This window comes from Salmo salar, chromosome ssa09 (genome assembly GCF_905237065.1).
Source record: "Salmo salar chromosome ssa09, Ssal_v3.1, whole genome shotgun sequence".
In the NCBI taxonomy this organism is placed as follows: Eukaryota; Metazoa; Chordata; class Actinopteri; order Salmoniformes; family Salmonidae; genus Salmo; species Salmo salar.
The window spans coordinates 63,657,147-63,676,126 of NC_059450.1; the positions used below are offsets into that span (position 1 = coordinate 63,657,147).

Below are 18,980 nucleotides of genomic sequence, written 5' to 3' on the forward strand. Positions count from 1 at the left end.
AATAAGGCTACTCGGGGGTTTGTGGCATATGGCAAATATACCATGGCTAAGGGCCTTACTGCTTAATTGAACAACATAGTACTATATCTTCATGCTTGCGTCCATTTAATAACTCTGCACTTAGCCAATGCCAGAGGGCGCTCAATATATTTGATTGTGTTCTGCTTCAATAAGATGGCGCCGACATATGGTAGTTCTGCTTCTAGCTCCTATGTACTACTGCACGGTTGGAACTAGGAATTAAAACATTTCGCTACACCAGCAATAACATCTGCTAAAGACGTGTACGTGACCAATACAATTAGATTTTCTGTGGTACTTGACGTATGACGTCACGTTTCCTGTTTCCTCATTCGACAGTTTTTCAAAACATTCCCGGCAAAATCTCAAACTAGTCGTTTTTAGCTAGCTGCTACAACTAAAACAAGGAACATGGTTCAGGAATTTCATGTCCTAAGATGTTGTTCTTGCCAAACCTACCAAGTGCAACAGGTAACTTAAGTTTGCTAGTTGTAGGAGTTTCTAGTTAGCAATGTTGCTAACCTGTTAGCTAGCTATCTTCAAACTTGCGTTGCATGTGTAAACATATTTGCGCGCTTAATTGCAGGTTAAAAAGAGCAAAAAATGGAACTGCAAGCTGTGTGGGGAAAAGCAGTCGGTCATTAAGGTAAGCCAGCTAATGATTTGTTCGAACCACAAGTAAAGTATTTGTAAAATATATTTTACAAATACTTTATATATAATGGGCTTGTTCGACATTGCAGCCGGTGAGTGACTCATAAATAATGACTCATTATTTGTAAGTCAGTCACAACTTAACTATGATAAATCACGGTTTTGATGTACTCGAACAAGGCCAAAGTGTCTGTCATGTAACATTTCCAGGAGTTTGGGCGTGGCTCTGGAGTGGATTGCAGACGTCATGTTCAGAAGGTCAATGCCAGGCGTGGAGAGCTACTTGAAGAGCAGGACCAGAAAGCCTGGTCACGATGGTAACTCTTCTGATATTGAAATGTTGGAGGAAAAAATAGCATCACTCTCACCACTGTCTACACCCTGACGGGAAGCAAGCAGTGTACAGAGCATCCCATTTCAGCCCTATGATTTGCATTACTGAATTTAAATAGGCCTAGGCAGAAATGGAAGTCAAAAGATTATTACTGTGGAATGTATTTATCTGTATGCACTGCCACCCCTGTTTGGGTGTTGTGTGGTGTGAGAAGACTAGGATCCAGGTATCCCCTGTATGTCATTTCCCGCTAGCTTAACTTCCAGGTGAGGTGCAAAATGTGTGCTTAAATGAACTATATCATGCTATGTCTCTTTCTTTATTATTTGTGATAGGGAGGAGGTGGATGATATGGCTGAAGAAGAGGTTGTAGAAAAAGCTCAGGAGTGTTGTGACCAGAATGTGAGTTCCCACCATTGTTATTGCTCATCACTTTTTTGGGACACAAACAAATGTATTTGACACAGTCAATTGAATGTAGGCATAGGCAGTTGGGCACAAACTGAACATGCAGTTTTAGGGCAGCAGCCCTAACCAATAATCCATGTTGTCCATTGAGTATCATAAGAAAACATTGTTTATCATTCAAAAGACCGGTAAATGAATAATTGTATTCCTGTAGGCAGAAGAGGCTAATGGGAGTCGCTGGAGTAAATACCTGCAGACGAGCGATGAAGGTGCGGGTCAAGAAGAGGCTGAGGAAGAGGAGAATGTTTACATGGACAGAAACCATCTCCAAGGCAACATAAATGTCAGGTATGCCCATGACTCATGTCAGGCTAATTATTTTTGTTATGCCTGTACAAGTTTGTGCCTAAACAGTGGCCTACATGTCATCCCCACTGTTGTCTACACCCTCCTGATTCTCAATAACGCCAGTGTCATTTGACAGGGTCATCTGAGGATCAATTGGCCACCATTCTAAAACACTGATCCAACAGCACCACTCATCATTGTCAAAGTTGACTATTCAGTCCTCTTTAATGTGATTGTTTATTTTCATTAAAATAAATTCTAACCCTTCTCTATGACAGAATCTGTGTTTAGATTGAGCATAGGTATTTGTGACAGCATGGATTATTAATGTGGCCCAACAGAAAAAGGAAGAGAGGTAGAGGATATCACAGTGGAGAAGAGGACACCATGCCTCCTACACAAGGCTGGAGGATGAAAGGGAAGTCGGCTAATGTAAGCAGCTAAAGCTAATTCATACTAGCACATGTCCAAGCAGTCTGTACTAACTAATATGCTTTTTACCACAGCTGCCACAACACAACAGACCCCCCAGCTCATTGGGAGACCACTGTACAGGGGCCAAACAGTCAGCTCCCTACAGACCACCAGTCCCAGCTTACAGCAAACCCCCTACTGTAATTGAACCACCCTCAACTACCAGCAGCAAACTCTCTTCAACCTCACTCCCCTACAGAGCAAATACAGCGATGACCTCGCAACCTTCTGGATCCTCGGGTACTGCAGTGTCACAGACCTCCAAATGGGCTCAGTTCCTAACTGCCTCTCCTGAGGAAGATGAGACCAACTGGAGTGGTAGTACAATGCATATGGATGAGTTTCAAACCCCTGGTTCAATGTTCTCAAATGTTCCTAATGTGGTGCTCAAACACCAGAACTATATAAAAGCCCCTTTTGGACAACCGGCCTGTAGTGGCATTTCCAAATTGGCTGGGCTAGGTGGGGGTAGTGGTTTTCTGGGGAAGAGCACCAGGAAGACATTTGATAGGCTGAAGTCAACTATCCCCCATTGTGGATTTGGGCAGGCAGCCTATAGCAAAGGAGGTCCTGCCCATATGACTTTACCTGAGAGCGAAGCACCAGTCTGTTATCAGACCCCGCCCACCAAGCACCCATGCCCCACCCTCTCTCTGGGGACCCTGTTCTACACAGATGATGACTTTGATGACACTTTTTAAAAGCCATGTAATGGTTGCTCTTTTTTTGTGCATCTATATACGAAGTGGCCTAGTAGTCTACGCTGTAAACAAGTCTGAATGTTTTGTAATTAACGTTTAACCCATTAATCTCTGGATTTTGTCTAATAGTTCATGGTTGCAATAAATTATTAAACTATGCATTTAATGAGACAGTATGAAAATCCAATGACAATACAGTTTCTTTGCAGAAGTATTTTATTTGGTCTTGACAGGAGGAGAAATGTTTTCAGTTAGACAGTCATGATTCACACCCTTCACTTGAATCTGATGACACCGATAATAGACACGACAGACTATACGTCTGGCAATAATAAGTGTAAGAACCGTAACTTGATTAATCGACAACTTGCATGGTACTTGCTCTTGAGTTAATATTCTATATGTTGGTGAACATTTTACTCCTTTCAATCCAATTTAAAAATGAACACATGTATATGTTAACGCTGAGTTAAACGGTTATAGAAAGTCATAATTATCATTAAGATAAATACCGGATTAGTAAATCCTTTATACTTAAGTGTCAGTACAATAGATATCTTAAAATAGCAAGAGATTTACCATTACATATTCAGATCTAATAGACAATTATTGCTTGAGGTACTAATTGCCAGAGAGATGTGAATTAGATTAGAGGGACAGAAAGAGAAGGCAGTATTGGTGAAATGGCTATGATAGGGGGATGGAGGAGTGGTGTGCCTCAGGGTTATTTGTTTAGGCCCCTTTACTTCTGGGGGGGTTTGGAGTAGTGGATGGTGTCCAGGGCGGCCCCGACGTCGCAGTCCTTGGTGTGGAGAAGACGGGTGAGCCAGCCACCCTCATCTGTGAAGCCCATGGATAGCATCTGGGACAGCGACTCCACCAGGCGTGGGTCTGCATCTGGACACAGTGGAGGGTCAATCTGATGTAAGTAACTTCTACTAGTCAATACTACTGTACCAGGGATATAAGAACCATGAGCTAAAGTCACAACTGACACATTCCTAACTGAAGCCACAACTCAGGATATAACTACCACTGACTGAAGTGGTTACTACTAGCAAGGAAGATAAGGAATCACTATAATTAATACTTGGGATGGAGGATATGAGAATTCTAAAACTATCGTACCTTGAGGCAAGTGGGGGTAGGCTGCGGCCTCAGCGAGAGTGAGGGACTTCAGAGGTTCCTGTGAGGGACCCTGGGAAGGGGTGAGGGACCCTAGGGCTTCCAGTGAGCCCTCCTCACCCACCCTGAGAGACTGGAGCTCTCCTGTAGAGGGGTCCACCTCCTTGGAGGTCACGTGAGTCCATTCCTCGTCACCACTGCCCCCGGCGTCTTTACCACCCTGCACATAGAGATACAATATTTAACAACACATACCACCTCTGACAGGCAATTTTATTCTTCACCATTAACTGTGATTAAGTATCATTCATTAAAATGAAACAGATTTTTTAACTTTGATTATTAAGTAATTAAGCTGTAAAGCAGTGTGTCATACCTTAGCCAAACCACTGGCGCTCCCCAGGCTGCTCAGCTCGTCCACCTCCATGTCTCCCTCGTTCGCCCCTGCTCCCTCAGACCTCCCTGTCCCGTTGTCACTCCGAGCACCGGGGTGGCCTCCTGACCCAGGTGGGGTCGTCACCTTGGTCCTCTTCCCCTCGTGCTCCACGTCAATATCCACATCGATACCTGCAGGCAACATGGAGGTAAGTAAGCAATTTCAGTACATTAAAATTTAGAGTAGTCAGTAGATTTCTAATAATGGATTGATAAATGATTAAAAAAAATTATATGGCACTTTTCACTTGGTCTTACCCAGTGGGCTAAGCATGGCTGCCACCCCTTCTCCAATGTTCTTCAGGTAATCCATATTGGCCTGGGACTGCTGGGAGGAAGCAGATGAGGCATCAGAGGATGGCTGACTGTCCTCGGGGGCCGCCTGGCCTGGCTGGGAACAACCAGGCTGGGACCCAGAGGGACCAGGCTGGGCTTGGCTTTGGGCCTGAGCCCACATGCAGTGTCTCATCTTCCGCATCCACTTCCCACGAGGGAACCACTGTGTAGAAGAACAAGATTAAAACTACAGAGGCCATTTTTCTCTCCCTAACCACACATAGATATGTCCCTTCAGGTTTTTGGACCAAAAAACAGTTCCAATGGAGTTTTAAATTGCTCAGATGTGTATCTGCAAGTATATTCACTTTAAAACATAAGCAATAAACATACGTGTCTCACCTCGAATGTGTTGTTGAAGGGGTGCCAGATGGGTAGGAGGACGTGCTCCTTGTGGAGCCCCTTGGCCTGGCACGAGGAGCAAAGGTCGTAGTTTGAGCACACAGTGCACTTGAAACGGGTCCCCGCCACCGGGCCCTCGCATTCATCACAGGTCACGTTGGGGTGCACCATGGGGGGTGCGTGAGGGCCATGACCATGAGGTGGTGGGCCATGGGGTCCCATATGGGGTGCTCCAGGGTGAGGGGGAAAGGTGAAAGGAGGGACACCGCCCGGGAAGGCAAAAGCAGGGAACTCACGCCTGTGCTCCTTCTTCTCTGTAAGGGAAAAAAAGGATATGCGGGTAGGTATTAATAACTACAATGTTTCAGTAACAATGAGAATGCTATGTCATAAGTGGTAATAAAAACTTAATACCAGACAGATTCATCTTTATATATTATATTTGAAAATGCACCATCTTTGATCACAAAAGACTCACCCTTGATGAAGAGGCGGAAGGTGTCGTCCTTGATGCAGGTGAGGCCCATGATGAGCTCATCGTCGGTGGAGAAGGCGATCATGTCACCGTCCTCGTCTGGGTACAAGGTAAACAAAAAAAGACGATGCATTGTCACACACTGATCTCCTCACGTGTTTCACAAGCCATTGTTTGCTGTCAGCTCCTTATCTAGGCCAGATGATTAGATAATAGCAGTAGGAGTTCACTAGTAAGGAAATCTGTCCACAGCTTATCCTCACTGGCTTATTTTATTTGAAACAGAGGTTAAGGGAATACTGTTGTTACAAAGGTGTTGTGCTCAGACCAACACCTATGTCAATTTCCAGTTCAGTTATTGAAAATTCCCAAATGTTTTCAATACATTCATTTCAAGTCATGTATTGAAAAACAATTAATTTCCTGGTTTGACTGAGTTGTAATGGAATTGACCCCAACCCTGATGCCCAATATGGAAAACATCAATTTTGTGATGTGGTACTAGTCAATAATACTACTGTATGTAATTGGTCAACTTTGATTCCCTTTTTGGGAGGAGAGCTCTTACAGGATTTGATCTTTTTTTGGGAGGGGGGGGTGTTAATGCCATCTGTTGCTAAGTTATTCCACTATGAACTGATGGTAGGCCTACAAGTAGAGCGATCTCAGAGAAATGTAGTAGAACAGGTATACATCATTGCATATATGACATACATGTAACAGCCTATTTGCTGCTCACTCTCGATCTGACATTCACTATGAAATGCAATGTCAAATGTAGACTTCAATAATGTTCTGTGTACCAGTTCTACCAGATTTTTTTCTGGTGCATAAAGACAAATTGTCATCTTGAGATCTATACTGTTATTCGTCAAGCTCACTCCTGTTATTGAAACTTTCAATCAGCAGATTATTTCACTTAATTTATTGACGCACTTTGGTCTAGGCCTATGACACGACATTAATCAATTGATAGGCCTACTCAAGTAAACTAGGTAGTAAAGTTAGCAATAACTTTAGTTAGCAATTACTAATTAAGTTAGCAATTACTTTGTCGGGCGCGATGTTATGGAATATTACAACAAAATTACCGCCAGAAATATTGATGACAATAACACGATCGAAAACACTGTACCATAGGCCTGTAATGAAACACTTGACAGTATAGGCTTACCTTTGTAAAACATTTGGTAGGGGACATTTCGCAGTGTTGAGAAAACATCAACAACCTTTCGATTCAAATACTCAAAACTCGTTGAAACATCTTGGTCGACAGCAAAGCGACGAATTTCTTTCGGTATGTGTTCCTTCCCAAGGAGATAGGCTTTCACGGTCATAGACATAGTCGAGTCTTCTCACGACTTACTTTCAGCCCAATTTTTCGCTGTAAAATATTTGTTGCGCAGTTAAAATGTTAAAGGCCGGCTCCACTGTAAGCTCGCTGTCAGTGCGTCTCGCTGTTCTGGGTACAGTTCCGCGTATGAACCTTAATACGACGGCTGGTGTAATATTTATACGTCGGTCTAGCCAATCACGAGGGTTTCGTGCGGCATCGGGGGGGGAAGTCCACGGTCCAAAATGACAAAGCTCTATTCGCCTTCTGTTATTGTGCGCAAAAGGCAAGGTAATGTAAACAAATGGGTGGGACGCGACGCCAAAGGGTAAAATGGAAGGCCGAGGAATGACAAGGCACTTTCCATACGGGAATTCCCCGCGTGCAGACTTGTCTCATAGACTAGACGTAACATAATAAATGTCAATCTGGAATACTCTAATTACTATATGTTACATTTGATATGGTTACAGAAGATAGGGTGGGTGGTTGGTTGTAATAACGGGAACATCTAGCAACCCAAAGGTTGTGTGTTCAAATCCCATCACGGACAACTTTAGCATTTTAGCACCTACTTACTACTTAGCATGTTAGCTAACCATTCCCCTAAACTTAACCCTTTAACCTAACTCATAACCTTAACCCCTAAACCCTAGTGCTAGCTAGAGTTAGTCACCTACCTAAAGTTAGCGACAACAAATTGGAATTTCTAACATGTCATATGTTTTGTAAATTCGTAACATATTGTACCAATTGTAATTCCTAACATATCATACGAAATGGATGATAGACATCCACAAATTAATACATCCCATACATGCCTCGGATTTATATATAGAATAATACGAAATGCTCTGAGACCATGTTGTAGAGTGAGATCAGCGTCATTGGACCATAATTTAACTGGACTGAGCTCTAGACTTGTAGACTTGACTTTAAACATTAAGACCTCGTTTACTACTTGATATTTGAAGAGGGGGTTTGCGGATATTTATAGTCTGTCAAAATAGTCCACACTGGATTCACATAGCCTGAACCAACTCTATTATTGCTATTTAGTCATATAAAATTGTGAGGAATATATTTGGCTTAAGTCAGAGAGCTAGACTACTGTAGGCAGGTATCCACATTGTAAATTCGTATGCAGGTGGGCTAATAAAAAGACCATGACCATGCACTTTGTTCTAGTGCCCTAAAAGACCTAGGCTATAAGGAGATGTGCCCAACTTATAAAGCTATGTGCCCTATACTTGTGTTGTGTGTAGAATAAGTTAGTTGATTTGGCCTACTTTGACAAACAGCATTATTAAACCAAGACATGAGCTAATGTACGTTTTAATAGGATAATATGTCACTATTATTTTCAATACATCTACTAAAAGCATCTAGGCTAGACACAATTAGGCAGGTAGCCTAGTGGTTAGAGCATTGGGTCAGTAACTGAAAGGTTGCTAGATCGAATCCCCGAGCTGACAAGGTAAAAATCTGTCATTCTGGCAGGTAACTCACTGCTCCTAGGCCATCATTGTAAATAGGAATTTGTTCTTAACTGATTTGCCTAGTTCAATAAAAAATTATATTAGTTTAAAGAGGCCTATTCATCATTGTGCAGTATTTTATTTATTTAACTAGGCAAGTCAGGTAAGAACAAATTAACTGTCTTGTTCAGGGGCAGATCAACAGATTCCTGTCAGCTGGGGGATTTGATGTGGCAACCTTTCGGTTACTGGCCCAAGCACTAGGCTATCTGCCCATTAGGCAACCTAGCCCAGCCAATAGGAAAATGATCAAATATAGGCCTGTGATTATTACACCTTCAAGGTGATATGTTGTGTCAGGCAATGGTTCAATGCACTTTATTGCTCAGAACATATTCAACCAAAGTGGTGTGTCTGGTGATCTGGGTGAAAGAGAGTTACCATCCGTTTTGTCACCAAAGCCCCATATACTACCCACCACTGCGACCTGTACGCTCTCGTTGGCTGGCCTTCGCTTCATAATCGTCGCCAAACACATTGGCTCCAGGTCATCTACAAGACCCTGCTAGGTAAAGTCCCCCCTTATCTCCGCTCACTGGTCACCATAGCAGCACCCACCTGTAGCACGCACTCCAGCAGGTATATCTCTCTGGTCACCCCTAAAGCCAACTCCTCCTTTGGTCGTCTCTCCTTCCAGTTCTCTGCTGCCAATGCGTGGAACGAACTACAAAAATCTCTGAAACTGGAAACACTTATCTCCCTCACTAGCTTTAAGCACCAGCTGTCAGAGCAGCTCACAGATCACTGCACCTGTACATAGCCCATCTATAATTTAGCCCAAACTACTACCTCTTCCCCTACTGTATTTATTTATTTTATTTATTTTTCTCCTTTGCACCATATTATTTATATTTTAACTTTGAACTTTCTTCAAATAACAAATCTACCATTCCAGTGTTTTACTTGCTATACTGTATTTACTCTGCCACCATGGCCTTTTTTTGCCTTTACCTCCCTTATCTCACATCATTTGCTCACATTGTATATATTCTTATTTTTCTACTGTATCATTGATTGTATGTTGTTTTACTCCATGTGTAACTCTGTGTTTTGTATGTTGTCGAACTGCTTTGCTTTATCTTGGCCAGGTCGGAATTGTAAATGAGAACTTGTTCTCAACTTGCCTACCTGGTTAAATAAAGGTGAAATAAAATGTTTAAAAAATCAACAACAAAAAAATCATGAATTACCACACCCACAATATCCAAATTGGCTATATTATAGAAATTAATTTAAAAAAATGTTCATTTGGTCATCCGTAGAAAGCGCAGGATGCTTCTAGAAACAGATATAGACACTAGATCAGATCTGTTTATGGCCCAATGACTATGTTGTCATAATTCATGGTCGTTACTAGTTACCACAGCCACAAAGTTGTAATTATGGCTAAATCACGCCCATTTATAAAATGTATCTTCTTAAAATCTAATTTTAAACCAAATCATATGCCTAACCGTTAAATTAAGACCAAACATCACATGTCTGTTTTCATGAATTTTTACAATATAGCCTACAGTTTCAACTCTGTGGCTGTGATAACTAGTGACAACCGTGAAAGAACGACACATTTCGTCTCACCCTTACTTTCTGCCTTTTGGTGGTGCTCCGTCATCTGATTCTCATGTCCCATGACCGCATTATCAAACTGGGGATTTTTTTTCGCGCGTTTGGTAATCCGTAGAAAGCGCAGGATGCTTCTAGAAACAGATATAGATACTAGATCAAGTCTGTTTATGGGCCGATGTCTATGTTGTCATAATTCATGGATCTTAACCATTAAATATCTGGATTACTGACATCAAGACTATTCGTTTACATTAGTTGTGGTATGACTATTGTGTTGTGCTTTGACAAGTCTTGTTCATTGTCACTCAATTTGTCCAATGAATCTATAATTATTACCATTATGCTCAAATGACCATGCTCATAACTTTATTGTGGGGTGTACGCACGCACGACTTGCCTACTGGTCAGAGGGTTGTCACTAATTATCCCAGCCACAAAGTCAAATTGCCTATATTGTTGAAATTCATAAAAACAAAAATGTGCTTTTTGGTCCTAATTTAAGGTGAGGGGTAGGCATAAGGTTAGCAGTGTGGTTAAGGTTTAAAATCATATTTTAAGAAGATCAATTTTAGAAATAGACGGTGTTTAGCCTTAATAAAAATATGGTCGTTACTGGTTACCACAGCCACAAAGTTGTAATTATGGCTAAACCACGCCCATTTATAAAATGGATCTTCTTACCATTTAATTCTAAACCTAATCTTATGCCCAACCTTAAATTAAGACCAAACGGCACATTTGTGTTTTCATGAATTTTGACAATATAGCCTTTCCGGTTTTAACTTTGTGGCTGTGGTAACTCGTGACAACCGTGAAAGAGCGATACTTTTCGTCTCACCCTTACTTCCTGCCTTTTGGTGATGCTCCGTCACCTGATTCTCATGTCCCATGACCGCTTTATTAATTAAACTAGGGATTTTTTCCGCGCGTTTGGTGATCCGTAGAAAGCGCAGGATGCTTCTAGAAACAGATATAGACACTAGATCAGATCTGTTTATGGGCCGATGACGATGTTGTATAATAATTCGTGGACCTCTACCATTAAATATCTGGATTAAGTCTTATTCATTGTCACTCAATGTGTCCAATGAATCAATCATTATTACCATTATGCTCAAATGAAAACGCCCATAACTTTAAGAATAGCCTATGAATGTGAATATATTGAAATGTTGCAAATTTCTATGATTGAACTAGATGATGATCATGATGTTATATCCATTGTTATGGTTATTTTAGGACTCTGGGGAGTAATTGTCTCTGGTCGTAAATGGTGGGATGATCGCACGCACGACAGGCCTACTATGTGGCATGCGTAAAGTTCTACTTTCACCGCTAGATGATAGCATTTCTCCACGAACCTAAGGCCTGCCACATGGCACGCATATAATATTATTGAATGCCAGGGACCTGTTGTAATTGCAGGATATTGCTGAGAATTGTTAGAAGTTCCCTCACAAAGATGTTTCATTTGTACATTTAGCCTATCCCTGGCAATTTGTGGCAAATGTGCAAAATGATTGATGTTTATTCTTTCTCATTGGAATAACCACATTTGCTTTGCAGACATTATTCACGATTTTTATAATGGCGCATTTATCAAAACGAAAATATTTAGGCCTAGCCAACGTTGCGGATAGACAACGTGTACTGTTTGATAGTTGCCTGTTATTGCACAATTCTCATTTTGAAAATTCAACATTAAATAGTTGACAGTAGTACTATCACCACCTACACAAGAGGTATGAATTGCAGGCTTAGTCGATACGAAGAAAGTAAAATAATAATAATTGCCTGCGCTAAAAATATCACTATATTGGTCTGCTAATACAGTTTTGGTACCCTTCCCCAGATCTGTGCCTCAACGCAATCCTGTCAACCTCATGGCTTGGTTTTTGCTCTGAGATGCACTGTCAACTCTCGGACATTATATAGACAGGTGTGTTCCTTTCTAAATAATGTCCAATCAATTGAATTTACCACAGGTGGACTCCAATCAAGTTGTAGAAACATCTCAAGGATAATAAATGGAAACAGGATGCACATGAGCTCAATTTCGAGTCTCATAGAGAAGGGTCTGAATACTTATGTAAATAAGGTAATTCTGTTTTTTACTAAAACCTGTTTTTTGCTTTATCGTTATGGGCATTGTGTGTAGATTGATGAAGAAAAAATATATTTCATCAATTTTAGAATAAGGCTGTAACAAAATGTGGAAAATGGGAAGGGTCTGAATACTTTACAAATGCACTATATACACTATCGTTCAAAAGTTTGGTGTCACTTAGAAATGTCCTTGTTTTTGAAAGAAAATAACACTTTTTGTCCATTAAAATAACATCAAATTGATCAGAAATACAGCGTTAATGTTGTAAATGACTATTGTAGCTGGAAACGGCTGATTTTTAATGGAATATCTACATAGGCGAACAGAGGCCCATTATCAGCAACCATCACTCCTGTGTTCCAATGGCACATTGTGTTAACTAATCCAAGTTTATCATTTTAAAAGGCAAATTGTTCATTAGAAAACCCTTCTGCAATTATGTTAACACAGCTGAAAACTGTTGTTCTGATTAAAGAAGCAATAAAACTGGCCTTCTTCTAGTCTTAGTTGAGTATCTGGAGCATCAGCATTTGTGGGTTCGATTACAGGCTCAAAATGGCCAGAAACAAAGAACTTTCTTCTGAAACTCGCCAGTCTATTCTTGTTCTGAGAAATTAAGTCTATTCCATGCGAGAAATTGCCAAGAAACTGAAGATCTGGTTCAACGCTGTGTACTACTCCCTTCACAGAACAGTGCAAACTGGCTCTAACCAGAATAGAAGGCCCCGGTGCACAACTGAGCAAGAGGACAAGTACATTAGAGTGTCTAGTTTGAGAAACAGACGCCTCACAAGTTCTCAACTGGCAGCTCCATTAAATAGTACCCACAAAACAGCAGTCTCAACGTCAACAGTGAAGAGGTGACTCCAGGATGATGGCCTTCCAGGCAGAGTTCCACTGTCCAGTGTCTGTGGCCCATCTTAATCTTTTATTTTTATTGGCCAGTCTGAGATATGGCTTTTTCTTTGCAACTCTGCCTAGAAGGCCAGCATCCCGAAGTCGCCTCTTCACTCTTCCTTCCTGAGCGGTATGACGGCTGTGTGGTCCCATGGTGTTTATACTTGCATACTATTGTTTGTACAGATGAACGTGGTTCCTTCAGGCGTTGGGAAATTGCTCCCAAGGATGAAACAGACTTTGTTTTTGGGGGGGGGGGGCTGATTTCTTTTGATTTTCCCATGATGTCAAGCAAAGAGGCACTGAGTTTGAATGTAGGCCTTGAAATACATCCAGCAGTACACCTCCAATTGACTCAAATGATGTCAATTAGCCTATCAGTAGCTTTTAAAACCATGACATCATTTTCAGGAATTTTCCAAGCTTTTTAAAGGCACAGTCAAGTTAGTGTATGTAAACTTCTGATCCACTGGAATTGTGATACAGTGAATTATAAGTGAAATAATCTGTCTGTAAACAATTGTTGGAAAAATGACTTGTGTCATGGACAAAGTAGATGTCCTAACCGACTTGCCAAAACTATAGTTTGTTAACAAGAAATTTGTGGAGTGGTTGAAAAATGAGTTTTAGTGACTCCAACCTAAGTGTATGTAAACTTCCGACTTCAACTGTATGTATGTATGTATGTATGTATGTATGTATGTATGTATGTATGTATGTATGTATGTATGTATGTATGTATGTATGTATGTATGTATGTATGTATGTACACAGTTGAAGTCGGAAGTTTACATGCATATATATCAGTACCAGTCAAAAGTGTGGACACACCTTTTCTTTATTTTTACTATTTTCTACGTTGTAGACAGTGAAAACATCAACACTATGAAAGAACACTTATGGAATCATGTAGAAACCAAAAGAAAAGTGTTAAATCAAAATATATTTTAGATTTTGGATTTTTCAAAGTAGCCACCTTTTGCCTTGATGACAGTTTTGCACACTCTTGGCATTCTCTCAACCAGCTTCATGAGGTCGTCACCTGGAATGCATTTCAATTAACAGGTGTGCCTTGTTAAAAGTACAGTTGTGGAATTTCTTTCCTTCTTAATGTGTTTGAGCCAATCAATTGTGTTGTGACAAGGTATACAGAAGATAGCCCTATTTGGTAAAAGTTCATATTATGAAAAGAACAGCTCAAATAAGCAAAGAGAAACGACAGTCCATCATTAATTTAAGACATAAAGGTCAGTCAATTCGGGAAATTTCAAGAACTTTGAAAGTTTCACCAAGTGCAGTCGCAAAAACCATCAAGCGCTATGATGAAACTGGCTCTCATGAGGACTGCCACAGGAAAGGAAGACCCAGAGTTCCCTCTGCTGAAGAGGATAAGTTTGTTTGAGTTAACTGCACTTCACTTCAGATTGTAGCCCAAATAAATGCTTCACAGAGTTCAAGTAATAGACACATCTCAACGACAACTGTTCAGAGGAGACTGTGTGAATCAGACCTTCATGGTCGAATTGCTGCAAAGAAACCTCTACTAAAGGACACCAATAATAATAAGAGACTTGCTTGGGCCAAGAAACCGTAGCAATGGACATTAGACCGGTGGAAATCTGTCCTTTGATCTGATGAGTCCAAATTTGAGATTTTTGGTTCCAAACGCCGTGTCTTTGTGAGATGCAGAGTAGGTGAACAGATGATCTTCGCATGTGTGGTTCCCACCATGAAGCATGGAGGTGTGATGGTGTGGGGGTGCTTTGCTGGTGACACTGTCTGTGATTTATTTAGAATTCAAGGCAAACTTAACCAGCATGGCTACCATGGCTACCATTCTGCAGCAATACGCCATCCAATCTGGTTTGCGCTTAGTGGGACTATCATTTGTTTTTCAACAGGACAATGACACAACACACCTCCAGGCTGTGTAAAGGGTATTTTACCAAGAAGGAGAGTGATGGAGTGCTGCATCAGATGACCTGGCCTCTACAATCACCCGACATCAGCCCAATTGAGATGGTATGGGATGAGTTGGATCGTAGAGTGAAGGAAAAGCAGCCAACAAGTGCTCAGCATATGCGGGAACTCCTTCAAGACTGTTGGAAAAGCCTTCCTCATGAAGCTGGTTGAGAGAATGCCAAGCGTGTGCAAAGCTGTCATCAAGACAAAGGGTGGCTACTTTGAAGAATCTAAAATATAAAACATTAGGGTACTACATGATTCCATATGTGTTATTTCATAGTTTTGATGTTTTCACTATTATTCTATAATGTAGAAAATAGTAAAAATAAAGAAAAATGCTTGAATGAGTAGGTGTGTCCAAACTTTTGACTGGTACTGTATGTATGTATGTATGTATGTATGTATGTATGTATGTATGTATGATGCATGTATGTATGTACAGCTGTAGAAGGATAAGTGTGTTGATGAACTATCTCACCCCAGGTTTAATGGACTGAGATAGTTAGAGCATGGGGAGCTCTGCCTAGTAATACAGTACGATACAGGTTCTTAGATCTGGTGTGATCTCACACTGTTTCACCCAGGGAAGAGGCTGAGATTGGGAATAGCTTTCTGGAATTTGTTTCAGACAAACAGTATTAATTTCATCAACAATAAATGACACCGTTTGATTAAGCTGATCTGCCCGGCTCTCCAAGACAGCCCCTAGTCGGTCACTTCAGTCACTATATCTTTTTTACTGGTGCGAACCCAAGTCCCAGGACACTTGACTTGTACCTAACCTCAACTAGAAACAATGTTTACTCGCACTCTTACTTTCATGTAGGCTATTTTCGATTTGATCACATCAGAAGCTCTATTTTCCTATGTGCTCATTCATCTGTGAGGCAGCTCTTGCACCGCGGTCCACAAATGCGAGTTGCGGTTGCTTTTTCCTATGGGAAAAACTATTTGTTGATTTTTAGGAATACAGTAATACGTCTGGCATTTAGGGAAAGTGAAAATTCTCCCCTGTTCAAGAAACCATTTACCCCCCTTGATGATTATGATGGGGAGAAAATCAGATCTGTAAATTGTTTAAGCTGTAGCCATATGGTTAATTATGGCTGGCATTGGTAACAATATGTCACAATATCAATGTTGCCAACTAAGGTATATGAGAGGATAGTAGACCTAGTTGGATAAAGCTATCTGAGTGTACACATGATGGAAGTTTGAGGTAACCTAAATATTCATTATTTAATAGAAAAACTATTATGTGACAAATGGTTGTGACTAAAACTAGACTAAAATTGTCCAGAGTTTAAGTTGACTGATTAATTTTATGACATTCCCCCCTGGGTTTTTATATTTTTATTGAACTGAAATAAAATATGCATAAAAATACATACATGACAAATCGAGGGACTTTTATTTTGAAATTGGAACTCGCTGGATTTTTATATTGGAATGATAAATCGAGGGACTCTTATTTTGAAGTGTTTCATCCAGCTCAGAGATACATCCAGCTGGATGTAACTCAGAGCCAGATGCTGGATGTAACTCTGAGCTGGATGTTACTCAGCTCAGCTGGATGTACAGTTGAAGTCAGAAGTTTACATACACCTTAGCCAAGTACATTTAAAAACTCTGTTTTTCACAATTCCTGACATTTAATCTGAGTAAAAATTCCCTGTTTTAGGTCAGTTGGGATCACCACTTTATTTTAAGAATGTGAAATGTCAGAATAATAGTAGAGAGAATGATTTATTTCAGTATTTCTTTCTTTCATCACATTCCCATTGGGTTAGCAGTTTACATACACTCAATTAGTATTTGGTAGCATTGCCTTTAAATTGTTTAACTTGGGTCAAACGTTTCAGGTATCCTTCCACAAGCTTCCCACAATGAGTTTGGTGAATGTTGGCCCATTCCTCCTGACAGAGCTGGTGTAACTGAGTCAGGTTTGTAAGCCTCCTTGCTCGCACACGCTTTTTCAGTTCTGCCCACAAATGTTCTATAGGATTGAGGTCAGGAATTTGTGATGGCCCCTCCAATACCTTGACTTGGTTGTCCTTAAGCCATTTTGCCACAACTTTGGAAGTATGCTTGGGGTCATTGTCCATTTGGAAGACCCATTTGAAAGACCCAATATATCCACATAATTTTCCTACCTCATGATGCCATCTATTTTGTGAAGTACACCAGTCCCTCCTGCAGCAAAGCACCCCCACAACATGATGCTGCCACCTCAGTGTTACAGCCCCTACTGCTAATTTGTGTAGCCTATAAAACAGGTGTGTTCCAGTCAGGTGTGGAGAGAGATGCACTGCTCCTGCTGGCCCTAAAATGGAAGTGGTAGTCAGAATCCCATTTAACTGATTTGATTGTTATTATGGGCCTACGAAAAACCGTTGATTTAAGTTTATCTTTTCTTTTGGACAAATGTTCTATGTAGGTTAAATAACTCTATGGATTTGGGAATATGGTTTGCTTTCCATGTTATAGCAGAAGTCAAATGAAATGTAAAGATGCACTGTGCACCCCGTCAGGATCCGAATATGGAGAAGCAGTTGTAGGCTACCTCGGCACATATGCCATTCAATCCATGAGCGAAATCTGAAAATTAATGAACGGATATGAAGGTAAACCTGGAACTGCTGCATCACACGTTTCAACGCCCACTAGCAGAGTCGCAACACTACATGGCATGCCTCTTAACCACTCCGTCCGCACTGACTCGAGAAGGATCAGAGAGAGAGAAAACACCCCCCTCCTCCTCCTCTTTTCTGGCAACTCCTCCCCAAGCACTCCCTGCTTGTGCAAATGAGTAGTCAACCCGAGAGCAGAGCGCCGCGCAATAACAAACTCAGCCTCCGCTCTGACTGCCAGGCGTGAAGAGGCATTTCTATACTGGAAGTGCAGCAAACGAGCTGAGAGAGCCCAGATACCCCCGCACTCAAGTTCGGACATGAGCCCGGGGATCCGGAGATGAGGCTCCGAAATGGCACCTTCCTAACGGTCGTATTGTTCGGTTTATGCGGACTCATTTCGCTCTCCTGGTACACTGCATTCAGCAACTCCAAAGGTAAAGTAGCTGCTATATCACACCACGAGGCGGGGGAGTGTTGAGGCGATTTGGTAGATTTCGTCTGATGTTGGAGACGAACTACACAAAACATCGGTCTGATCTCGTGTAGCTGTGTTTGGAAATAAGATTCTGGTGTTGGTGTTTGACATTTCAATTTCCTGTTATCCATCGACCATGAGGAAAAGTCTGTTTTCACCGGGTGGCACCAGTCAGACCCCTCTACCTTTTGTCATGCGTTTATTTTGCAACATTTGCCTACATTGAACAGATTGTTGATAAATACATTTTAAAGGCCCCCAAGACATGCGTCTTTATATTCCTCAGCCTGCATGGACAGGGTAATTTTGGTATATTTTCCTCTGTATGAACATAATGTTGACATTATGAATCAGATGATTGCTCAAAGTGCGCATCTCTAGCAACAATATTGAAACAAAGTAGCTGTAGATTATGATTGCTGATACAATGTTTGTGAGGAACTTGCAAAAATGTAACTTCAAGTGCCAGTGCATGTAGGCTAAGGATGAATCTTTTCCCCTTGGTTTGAACGTATGGTGCTTTGTATGTTTTGAAGTTGCTGGGCAAGCAGACGTGCCCGTTCCTAGGCGGATAGGCTGCTGTTTACACAGGCATCCCAGCTGACAGGGCAGCCCAATTCTGATCTTTTGCCACTAAGCGGTCTTTTGGCCGATCTTATCTTTTGCCAATAATTGGGCAAAAGATCAGAATTGGGCTGCCTGTGTAAATGCAGCCAGAATCCCTCAAAGTGCTGTCTGGTATACAGTATGTATTGACAGTTCACACACAGGTCTTTCATCAAGCCCCAATAGTGTTGGGAGCCTTGCACTCCC

At 41.2% G+C, this 18,980-nt stretch overlaps 3 protein-coding genes across 4 annotated transcripts in view; 2 read left to right on the forward strand and 1 right to left on the reverse strand.

The window, feature by feature from the left end:
- Positions 1 to 173: 173 nt before the first annotated feature.
- mrnip (MRN complex interacting protein) lies at positions 174 to 3,099 on the forward strand. Of its 2 annotated transcripts, none has more exons than XM_014211975.2 (7): positions 174 to 492; positions 608 to 667; positions 886 to 992; positions 1,345 to 1,411; positions 1,632 to 1,765; positions 2,107 to 2,197; positions 2,272 to 3,099. In XM_014211975.2, the coding sequence occupies exons 1-7, from the start codon at positions 433 to 435 to the stop codon at positions 2,938 to 2,940; spliced, it is 1,188 nt and encodes a 395-aa protein (XP_014067450.1). In that variant the 5' UTR covers positions 174 to 432; the 3' UTR covers positions 2,941 to 3,099. The 2 variants fall into 2 exon arrangements, with proteins under 2 accessions (XP_014067450.1, XP_045579833.1); XM_045723877.1 differs by having other exon boundaries at positions 175 to 492; positions 2,439 to 3,099.
- A 43-nt stretch (positions 3,100 to 3,142) lies between these two features.
- sqstm1 (sequestosome 1) lies at positions 3,143 to 7,116 on the reverse strand. Its single transcript, NM_001139753.1, has 3 exons — positions 6,828 to 7,116; positions 5,731 to 5,752; positions 3,143 to 3,757 (listed from the first exon to the last, which is right to left on the reverse strand). The coding sequence occupies exons 1-3, from the start codon at positions 6,994 to 6,996 to the stop codon at positions 3,673 to 3,675; spliced, it is 276 nt and encodes a 91-aa protein (NP_001133225.1). The 5' UTR covers positions 6,997 to 7,116; the 3' UTR covers positions 3,143 to 3,672.
- Positions 7,117 to 17,612: 10,496 nt separating this feature from the next.
- mgat4b (alpha-1,3-mannosyl-glycoprotein 4-beta-N-acetylglucosaminyltransferase B) overlaps positions 17,613 to 18,980 on the forward strand; it is a 237,419-nt gene continuing 236,051 nt past the window's right edge. Inside the window, exon 1 of the mRNA XM_045723878.1 lies at positions 17,613 to 18,126. Coding sequence (XP_045579834.1) covers positions 18,030 to 18,126 — 97 coding nt within the window. The 5' untranslated portion in view covers positions 17,613 to 18,029. The remainder of the gene's footprint in view (positions 18,127 to 18,980) is intronic.